Source organism: Enhydra lutris, unplaced genomic scaffold (genome assembly GCF_002288905.1).
Source record: "Enhydra lutris kenyoni isolate GAN:26980312 unplaced genomic scaffold, ASM228890v2 scaffoldscaffold66, whole genome shotgun sequence".
Taxonomy (NCBI): domain Eukaryota; kingdom Metazoa; phylum Chordata; class Mammalia; order Carnivora; family Mustelidae; genus Enhydra; species Enhydra lutris.
In genome coordinates, this window is record NW_019154150.1 from 3,227,191 (window position 1) to 3,238,216 (window position 11,026).

At 46.6% G+C, this 11,026-nt stretch overlaps 1 protein-coding gene across 2 annotated transcripts in view; it reads right to left on the reverse strand.

The window, feature by feature from the left end:
- LOC111159074 (coiled-coil-helix-coiled-coil-helix domain containing 6) overlaps positions 1-11,026 on the reverse strand; it is a 244,275-nt gene that overhangs the window by 220,587 nt on the left and 12,662 nt on the right. For both annotated transcript variants that reach the window (XM_022521457.1, XM_022521458.1), the window contains exon 2: positions 3,898-4,018. In XM_022521457.1, the coding sequence (XP_022377165.1) occupies positions 3,898-4,018 (121 nt within the window). The remainder of the gene's footprint in view (positions 1-3,897; positions 4,019-11,026) is intronic.

An 11,026-nucleotide genomic window follows, 5' to 3' on the forward strand; every position in this document is an offset into this window, starting at 1 on the left:
AAAAAAAAAGATTTTATTTATTTACTTGACAGACAGAGATCACAAGTAGGCAGAGAGGCAGGCAGAGAGAGAGGAGGAAGCAGGCTCCCTGCCGAGCAGAGAGCCCGATGTGGGGCTCGATCCCAGGACACCGGGATCATGACCTGAGCCGAAGGCAGAGGCTGTAACCCATTGAGCCACCCAGGCGCCCCAATATTACTGGGCTCTTAAGTTGTTGTAAGGGCTACCTTTTAATGGCCATGAACTTAGCAATTTCTTTTTTTTTTTTTTTTAAGATTTTATTTTTTTTTTTTGAAAGAGATCACAAGTAGACAGAGAGGCAGGCAGAGAGAGAGAGAGGGAAGCAGGCTCACCGCTGAGCAGAGAACCCGATGCAGGGCTCGATCCCAGGAGCCTGGGATCATGACCTGAGCCGAAAGCAGAGACTGTAACCCACTGAGCCACCCAGGCACCCCAACTTGGCAATTTTTTTTTTTAAAGATTTTATTTATTTATTTGTCAGAGAGAGAGAGGGAGAGAGAGAGAGCACAGGCAGACAGAATGGCAGGAAGAGGCAGAGGGAGAAGCAGGCTCCCTGACGAGCAAGGAGCCCGATGTGGGACTCGATCCCAGGACGCTGGGATCATGACCTGAGCCGAAGGCAGCTGCTTAACCAACTGAGCCACCCAGGCGTCCCAACTTGGCAATTTCTAAGCAAACCCAGTCCACTCGTCTCTCCACCACTTGGAGACACTGAAGGTTTTGCTACTCCCCTCTCCTCACAAACTTTGCCCTTCCTAAACCATATTTCAGCCAAAGCTCAACACTTTCTGTGGCCTTGGCCGAATGTCCCCCCCCCATCCCCGGTCCTTCTCAAGTTTCTAAAGCAGCAGCACCTAGGACTCCATAAAAATACTGCAGAAGAACCAGGCTTTGTGAGAGAACATGCAAGGATTTGCTATTCCACTGCCAAGACCTTTTCAAGCATGTTGAACTCAGAGGCTCCAGCACTCAACACTTCAGGGAGGCACTTCCGAAAGTAATCATCCTATGTTTCATGCGTTCAGGCCACCTCTCACAGGAGGACGGGCACAGTGGTGCTCCACCCAGAAAGGAGGGCACACGTAAGTGCTCCTCGGTAGCATGCCAGGTTCTCAACTGGGAAGAAAAAACAGTAAACCAGGAATGCCTGGGTGGCTCAGTCAGTTAAGCGGCTGCCTTCAGCTCAGGTCATGATCCCAGGGCCCTGGGATCGAGTCCCGCATCAGGCTCCCTGCTCAGTGGGGAGCCTGCTTCTCCCTCTGCCTGCCCTGCCTACTGTTCCCCCTGCTTGTGCTCGCTCTTGCTCTCTCTAACAAATAAACAAATAAAACCTTAAAAAAAAAAATAGTAAACCACTGCCCAGTTCTGACTTTGACATAATGCCCCTGTTCTTGTTTACTTACAACAGCTTTATTGAGATATAATTTATCACAATTACTTCTGCTTTTCATACAACTTTCTTATTTTGTAACTACAAACACAATGTATCTACCTATGGCAGAGAATGTGGCACTAATCCACGCTCCGACCTTGCATTTAGGAGCCTGCCCACTTCCCTGACCCTCGGGAGCACTTATTATGTATGTCTTTCACTATTAGCAACGTGGAGAACTTCATCACGTGTTTACAAGCATTCGTACACATTTTCTATTGAGTTGTCAAAGATCTCTAAGAACTCTCTGTATCAGGACTATTAATAATCTGTCATGTTAGATCTCCCTAGTTTATCATTCATTCTTCAATTATTTTTTTTCTAAATTGTCTAATGCCTTAGAGTTACATTTCCCACTTCTCTTAATTTAGGGTTTCTTGATGGAGTTGATGGAGTGCTTAGAAAGTCTACTTACTGTATTTATATGTACTACTATTGTAGTCTTATGGCTTCAATTCATACATTTAAATCTTTTATTTCCTCTGACATTTATTTTGAGGTATGGTGTGACATAAGGATTTAATTTTAACTTCTTTTTCTAATCTTGTTCCATCACTGAAATGAAAGCAAACACTGATTTTAAAAGTAAAAATATCTTAAAATCAGTCAACTTCAAGACAGCCCATTTATGCTGACTGTTCTTTAGTATTCAGAAACTCATACTCACAATCATTTAAACAGCAAAATACTTTGTTATAACTAAAACCAAATGACAAATGAACCACCATTCTTGCTCCTTAAACTGCTGAAACTTACCAAATCTGAGACCAGTGCTTCTTTCATTTTCTGAAGCTGAAGCTGACGTGTACGTGTTAGATTCTGGCCTTCTTTGCTTACTTTATCACTTTCCCCCTCTCACCAGAGTTAATCCAGTTTTTTAAAGTGAACTGGATTAAGTTAGAGCCCTCTTCAACCCCACCCTCCTGTCAGTTGCTTTATTGTTGTTATTTAAAGGACAAGAGCATGTTCAAGAATTTCGTATGCCCCCTCACTGGTAGATAGTCAAAGAGATCTCAGGGTGGGTCCAAACCCAGGTACCAGTTTGCTCTAATGCTCGGGAAGCCCTGAGGCAGACAATACAGAGGCAAGCTGGTAGCAGGCCTGCTTAGAGCCCCTGGCCATCAAGGGTGCAGGCAGAGCTCTCTGGCCTCTGTGCAGAGGTCTGTGACCTGGCCCCTGAGGACAGTCCCAAGAGCTCCCCTTTCCTTGTACTCTGTACTCCAGAGACAGCAAATCACTTCCAGGGTCCCATAGAGGCCAGGCTGTGCCACTCCTCTGGGCCTATACTTATGCTGTTCACCATGCCTGAACTGCCCATCTACCATTGCTCTATCTCTCAAAATCCACTTAAACATCATCTCCCCTTGAAGCCCCTCACTAAAATAACGAGTCACTCCTCTGTGCTACCTTGGCCACGGGTATGCTTCTAGTGTTGCCTCATTATGATACATGTAACCTAAAGGGTTATGCATTTGGCTCCTTAACTAGAGCCGTGTGTGCCATAAAGGTGGCAGCCCTGTCTACACAACGCCATGCACAAGCACGAGGCACTTGTCCTGATCCCCGGCTAGCAGTCAATAAATGCTGAGTGGACAGGGTATCTTCTACAGCCTTACAATCTAATAAGGAAAACTGGCAGAAAAGACAAGTTGCAGGTGATAGATAAGACCCAGATTCTCATAAAGAGGTATTTATTGAAGAGAATAGCAGCTGCCCCAAAGACTGTCCAAATTTATTTGTAATATCTTAATATTTCTGTACCTTATATCCCTTTTTAAATTGTTTCATTCCTTTGTGTTTGCTGAAAGTCATTGTTTGGAGAAAAGCACAAATTCCTCAATTTGTCATGGACCCCACAGAGGAGGAAACAAATGAGCTCTGAGCCCAGTGTGGGCACAGAAAGAGGAGCCCCTGAAAGGTATGGGGTGGCAGGCCTTGCTAGAAGCCCAGAGTGAACCGTTCCAGGAGCCAGGTCAGGACCACTTGACGTGAGCGCTCGGTTCGAGGTGCTGAGGTCAACGCTCAAATCAACTCAATTCCTTGGAGCTGGCCCAGTTCACATAAGCCCCTATCACTCTTTGAACCATGCCGAACAGTAATGACAGTGCGTCTCTTAGGGATTCTTAACAGCAACTTCTTACCTGAGTTACCAAGCCCTTTCGCTTCATTTGTTACATACGGAGAAACGAAACAGCGAGGAAGCCTGTCTGGCCCCAGTCACAGGCACTCTGACTAATGTGCTGCTTTCATCAGAGCAGACAGTGTCTGTCACGTATGAAAGCCACTCTCTCCTAAAAGGCAGTTATCAGAAAGGAGTTGCTTACATCACCCAGAAACAAACAGGAGCCACATTAGCTGTCAAATCTGTTCTGACAGGAAGGCTGTTTGTCATTTCTTTCACACCCCACTCCCGCCCTCCAGAGAATCCCTGCAAGCCACCATACCTTTCTCCGGGCCTTTGCAGGTGCCAAATGTAGAAGGTGGAGGGGCAGGAGGGGAAGCAGGCTGCCCCGCTGGGCAAGACTGGCTGGAATCCTTCATGCGGTGAACCACATTTTCAGACAGCTAAGGGAAGAATTGAGGGATAGGAAGAGACGGACAAGGAAAAAATTGTATCAGAGAAACCTCTGGAAATGAAGATGCCCTTTATCCATGTCCCCACTTGACTGAGCATACCACTTCCTCCAGACCAACTTCAATGATACAATTCTACTCAAAAACCTCTCAAGGTAGCCCAGTCCTAGAAGATTAGAGCCAAAGCCCTGTGTGGCTTCCAGGCTGACCACAGCATGTCCCCCACTGGCTTTCCAGCAGTTTCCTACTGCTCCCCGCACATACCCCGCACTCTGTGGAATAACTTTCTTCACCTCCTCTGCACCCATTATGTTGCTCCTTGGCCAAGAACCAGCAGCAGCCGTCCAGTCCCAGGACATCTCCAGCTGTCCAAGGCTTCCCCTTCCTTTTAGGGCATCTCAGTGTCCCTCCTCCATGGTCCCTCCCCTGACAGCACTCTAAGTAAGCATCAATCCTCGCCTTCCTTTTCACTCCCATCATAACACATGTGTGCTCTTAGGGAAGAACCATCTGTCCTACCTGTGAACACCTCAAAAGCTGGGATGACCTCCCACTCCTCTCCATATATTCCCAGCACCACACACAGAGTAGACATGACAACACTGCCTAACTCATCCCACCACAGTTCCCCCTAATAAAGACTGGATAACCAACACTTTCATTCATTTCAGTGGAAGTGAAATAGTCATGAGGGTGTCATAAAACAGTTTACCGAAATGAAATAGCAAGCTAGGGATAAATCCAGAGTAAAAACCCTTAAGAGTTCACTTCAGTAAATATTTATTAAGTACCTAATATACGCAAGGCATCATAAAGCACAGTTGAGGGATAAACATTAAAAATGACTTTCAGACAAAAGCCATGATCAGCAACTCCACTTCCAGGTACCCAGCTGAGAAAAGTGCTCCCACATGAACACAGCAGAAATGGAATAGAAAACAAAAAAAAAAAAAAAAAAAAAGGAAAAAACATAAATATGCAACAATAAGGAACTGGATGAAAAAATGATGGTGTGTGCTTTCTATGAAATATGATGGAGCCATTAAGAAAGAATGAGGTAAAACATACTACTGACATGAAGGGTGTATGGGATAGCTTCTCGATGTTTAGAGTCATAGAATGCTTTGTATAGCCCAATTTTGTAAAAAGAGATATGCAATTGTAGAAATGCAGACATACAGATATAAATATGTCAGTATGTACATGTATACATTCACAAATGCAGCCGTGCATTGAACTTTCACATATATGCATATATGCAAATACATGTATCTGGTCAGAAGTGAACATCTATGAGGCTACAGAGAAAACATGATGGTTAGTGGGCAGCTGGGGAAGGGCTTTCACTTTGGGCACTGCTGTGTTGTAACTGTTTACCATGAACGTTTTTTAGCAACCAAAGATTATACTGAGTCCCTCTAGTATTTCAAATAAATACAAATCAAATAGCTAATTAAGAATATAGGACAAGAGAAGACCAAGCATACACAGCAGTGGAAGAGAGTCGGGAATCCAGAAATAAACCTATGTATCTATGTTCAATTGATTGACAAGGGGCCAAGACAACTGAATGGGGGAAAGAACCCTCATTTGTTCTCTTTAACAAATGATGTTGGTACAGCTGGGTTTCAATATGCAAAGGAAGAAGTTGAATGGCTACCTCATACTAGACAAAAATTAATACAAAATGGATCAGAGACCTAAATGGAGGAGCTAAAACAATATAAGGATAAATAAAAGAAAACACAGAGGTAAGTCTTTATGATTCTGGCTTTGGCAGTGGATTTGTAGATATGACACCAAAAGCATAAGCAACAGAAGAAAATTAGGTATTTTGGACTTAAAAAGTTTTGTGTACCAAAAGACACAATAAAGGAAGTGAAAAGGCAGCCTATAAAATGGGAGAAAATATTTGCAAATCATACACATGACAAGGGACAGGGAAAACTCCCACAACTCAATAATACAAAGAAAAATAACCCAATTTTTAAAAATGAGTAAAAAAAAAAAAAATCTGAACAGTTATTTCTCCAAGAAAGATATACAAATGGCTAATACAAAAATGAAAGATGCTCAGTATCATTCCTTATTAGAGAAATGCAAATTCAAACCACAATGAGATAGACAGCACTTCGTGCCCACTAGGAAAGCTACAATCAAAAGTCAGATAATAACAAATGTTGGCAAGGAGATGGAGAAATCAGAACCCTCATACATTGCTGATGGCAACATAAAGTTCCACCGCCACCATGGAAGTCTGACAGTTCCTCAAAACGTTAAGCAGAGAGTTACCATTTGATCTGGCAATTCCACTCCCAGGTATCTACTCAAGAGAAATGAAAATATACATCCACACAAAAATTTGTACATGGATGCTCTTATCAGGATTACCCATAATAGCCAAAAAGTAGGAAGAACCTAAATGTTCATCAGATAAAAAATGGGTCCTAAAATATGGTCTATCAACACAATGGAACATAATTTGTCAGTAAAAAAGAATGAAGTACTGATACTTGCTACCAAAAGCACAAACCTGAAATACGCCAGACACAAACGGCAACACACCGTATGATTCCACTTATTTGAAATGTCCAGAATAGGCAAACCTCGAAAGACAAAAAGTAGGTTAGTGGTTGCCTTGTGCTTAGTGAAAATATTCTAAAAATGACTGTGATGATCGTTACATACCCCTATGAAAATTCTAAAAACCACGGACTTATACACTTTATCTTTTTTTTCAGAGACAGAACCGTGAATGGTTTATTGGGGGGATACCAAGAAAGGCAGGCAGAGAGAGAAGGGGAAGCAGGCTCGCCACTAAGCAGAGAGCCCGATGTGGGGCTCGATCCGAGAACCCTGGGATCATGACCTGAGCCGAAGGCAGAGGCTTTAACCCACTGAGCCACCCAGGCGCCGCGGACTTATACACTTTAAATGGGTGGGTTATATGGTATGTGAATCATATTTCAGTAAGACAGCTACCAATAAAGAGAGAAAGACAAAAATGAGCAGTCCAGACAGGACTGTCACTCAGCAAAAGCAGGGTATCCCACGAAAGGTGTGCCTGCGTGGGTTCCTGAGGGTGAGAGCAGAATTCGACAGAACAGATGCTACAGTGTATTGGGGTGCCTCGTACCGTGCAGGGCAGGGCACAGAGAACAGGGGTACGGACAGTCAGAGAGCAGGGTGCCTGCAGCCCCAAGTTCATTTTGGAAGGTGTGGGTTGTAAAGGTGGATCTGGATGAAGCCAATACTGAGAGAGGCTTCAAAGTCAGGCAGAAGGCCTCCAACAGTTGCAGGGCATTGCTGAAAGTTTCGGAGCCAGGAAAGAACACAAGACTGTGCTCTTCAGAGGATACTCAGCACTGCTACAGGGAGCAGTGGAGTGGACAGCGGAACCTTGATCATGAAGTGACAAGCGGGTGTGGCACCAGCAGCAGTGGTGGTGGCATGGAATGAGAGGTTTTGCCTGGTGGCCTCAGTAAGGAACGAAGGAGAGTAATTAGTGGGACAACATGAGAATGCCAGGAAAAGGGAAATCAAGAAGAGACTATTCTGGAAGAGTAGCCAATGAGCTGGAATGTGGATAGAAGTCTCAGATGAGAACAGGGAAAGAGCCCCTACCAGCCTGCTGGCTCCCTCCTTTATTACGGTTGCAGCAACTAAGACCTGAAATGAGTCAGTGTCAGGAAAGCGGAGGGGTAGCTCCACAGAGCAGTGTGCCCACTTCTTGCTCAAATTACTGTGCAGAGGACCAAGGTGGGACACCAGGTTGGATGGAGGGCGACAGCACGGCTGCAGTGGAATGCTCTTCCAGGCAAGTGGGGACATGGAGCTGGCACTCAACGGTGAACTCAGGCTGCAGGGAAAGATTTGGGTGCCCCAATGGTGTGCTGGAGCCAGCTCGGGAGAGCCGATTTTTAAATTTTCAGCCATTTTGCAAACTGGTTGACTTCATGACAGTAGCCTGAAATTGGCCATGATACAGAGTATTTCCACCACGGAAATTAGCAAATACCACACATCGGGGACCTTTCTTGGGCAGAGATCTGGCTGTTAAACTTTTACCAGCACACCACAGGGCATGGCTCCCCTCCTCCCTCCATCTGCAAGTGGGCTCGGTGAGATGCACCAGTCCTCTGAGGGACAGGGCGCGCGGGGCACGTGTCCTGAGGGTAGAGAACACTGAGTGGTCCTAGAATCCGTATGGCTGTGGGTGAAGCATCAGTGACATGTGTGATGTGCACGAAAGAGGCAGCCATGGCTGGTAAGGCCCCAGTCCTCGCTGTGGAGAAGGGCCATGTGACCAGGAAGAGTGTGCACTGCACACAGAGAAAAGACCATGGCAGTGCAGCCACGTGGGGACCAGAGGGAGCAGCCTGGCCAAGGGCTCCGTAATGACAACCCACTTTCCTTCATCAAGTATCTGTTTATTAAGTATCCATGGTGTGATGGCAATGTTCTAGAAACCATGGGTGAGAAGAAACAACAAAACAGCCGTGAAAGGGACACGGTCCCTGTTTCATGGAGCTTACATTCTCAGGGGAAGTGAGAGACAATTAATAAGTAAATAATTTCACAAATTCTATTTCATCCAACCTAAGACACCGTCAATTATAAATCACCCAGTTATTTTCATATAATCTGAAGAGAGACAAAAACACCAATGAAATTAATATTCCACCTATTATATGATCTCCTGTTCCAGAGATATTAAAATGTGTGTCTTAAAGATCGGTGAAGCACATTAGGTGACAAGTGCTTAAAAAGAATAAAATGCAGCACTGCGGTGATGGGGGCACACAGCGGGTGGTGCAGGAAGCCATAGGCACTGGGGAAGGTCCCCTAGAGGGGAGGACATTAATGTCAATACTCCCACCCCACATGAAGAGACCCTGACTATACTGTCATGTTGAGATCCTGGAGAAAATGATCTAGAGCCAAGCAGAGGCGTGAGTAAGTGCAAATCCTCTGAGAAGAATGGAGTCTGGCACATCCAAGTACCTAACAGAAGGCCAGTGTGTGAGAAGGAAAACGGGACCAGATGACCAGGCCAAGGAGGCAGGCCAAGGCAAGACCACAAACCCAGACCCACTGATGTAAAAAGCCCAAATTTGATCCAGGGACCAAGGAAGGTATGGCAGGGTTCTACACAGGTGAGTCACAGGCTCCGATTTCCTTAGCCCAGCCTGGGAGGGGGTGGGGGTGGGCATCAACTGAACCACACCACTTGGTGAGTGAGGGGTTAAGGAAAACATTGGCAAGCTTCTTGTTGGCAGGAGGAGATTTGTAATATTTTTTAATGTTGCTACAAAATACAGCAAGTAATATTTTAATCAACAAATATACATATACACACAGTAGTCATGCGAGAATAAACACCATCTGGGCAATGCTCCCTGTACCAACAGAGCCAGAATGGGGGCCTCCGGAGCCAGACCGGTCTGGGAGCTCAGTGCCACAGGCCCACTGGTCACTGTGGCACGAGAGGTGGCCAGACGGGATCCTGTGTGGTCAGGAGACAGAGGGCCACAATCAGAGCAGTGCAGGGAAAGAGGAGCACTGAGTGGTGGTCTTGGCCGTGTGGCCTGGACACAGTTCTTTGGCTTCTCTAAGCATCATGTCTCTCACCTACAACATGGGGGCCCCTGGAGGCTGGACTGACTACGTTGTATGGCTCAGAACTTCAGTGCTTTGGGGTCAAACAGACCTGGATTTGAATTCAACTAAGCTGCTTGCTAACTAGGTGATCTTGGGCAGGGGACTTCTCTGTAAATCAGACTCTTCATCTGTGAGGTGGAAATAATTAATGGTCCAGACTGTGGGGCTGTGGCGAGGATTAAAAGCAGCCATCCACGCAAAGCAGTAGGCACCAAGTCAGAAACCAGTATTAGCTACTATGGAAAACGGCAAAGCAGTAAACAAATATTAATTGTCACCCATACGAGGCACATGAGTGTGCAAAAATGCACAAACTAATCAATAATAGTGACGATAGTAACAGCTATCACATATTATAAACCAAGCGCTGCTCTAAGTGCTCCACGTGCAGCTTTGTGACCTTGAGCAGCTTTCTTCCCTCCTCATCCATATTCTGCACAAAATTAAAATGGACAGATTCTTTTTAAAGCACCCTCCAGCTCTGACAACTGGAGGCTCAAACCTGCACCTGCCCTCAGCCTCAAGTGACATGAGGACTCTGAGGAGGGGGCCTTGTCCCGCCTCCACCATGGCACAGGCGCCTGATGCCTCCCCAAGTCTCCAGGGACCACTCCCCCCTCTGCCCCCAGCTGCAGCCTCCTACCCTCCACCAGCACCATGGCAGTGCGTGGGCAGGCCGCAGACAGCCCAAGTTGGGCATGGAAAATTCAACACTTTGTGGTAAGAAACACGGCTGGGAACCCAGGCCGCACTTCCTACCAATCACCACACCATGACGTTAACCAAAAGGCTTCCCTCACCCAAAAGCACTGAATGGATAGGCGAGTCCCCAAAGAGGAGGCAACACACAGGGCTGTGAGTAAGTCATGTGGCCACCTCACAACTATGAGGCTGGGGAGCAGGGTGCTGCCTTATGAAACACACATGGGTGTTCCCCATCGGCAATGGAAGGGTTTGGACAGGAGGGAGCACTGGCCTGTCACCCCAGTATATCGGTGCAGATCAGAGCGACGACAGCTATGGGTCATAATGCCCTCTACTAATACTAACCTTGACATGAAGTCAGCCCTCACTCTGCACAGACCACCTCCGTAATCCTCACAGTACGATCCCTGCTTTTTCCAGTTGAGGAAATCAAGGCACAAAAAGGTTAAAGCACTCGCCCCCTGCTGGGATACTCCGGGGTGCATAACCCACTGCACAGGAGGCTGCCTGACTCCTGAACCACGGTGCTAGTCAGCTGCGGGGGGGGGGGGGGGGGGGGGGGGGGCCGCCCCCCCAAAGGGGGGGGGGGGGGCGCCCCCCCAGCGCCACCCCCGGGGGGGGGCGCCCCCAACA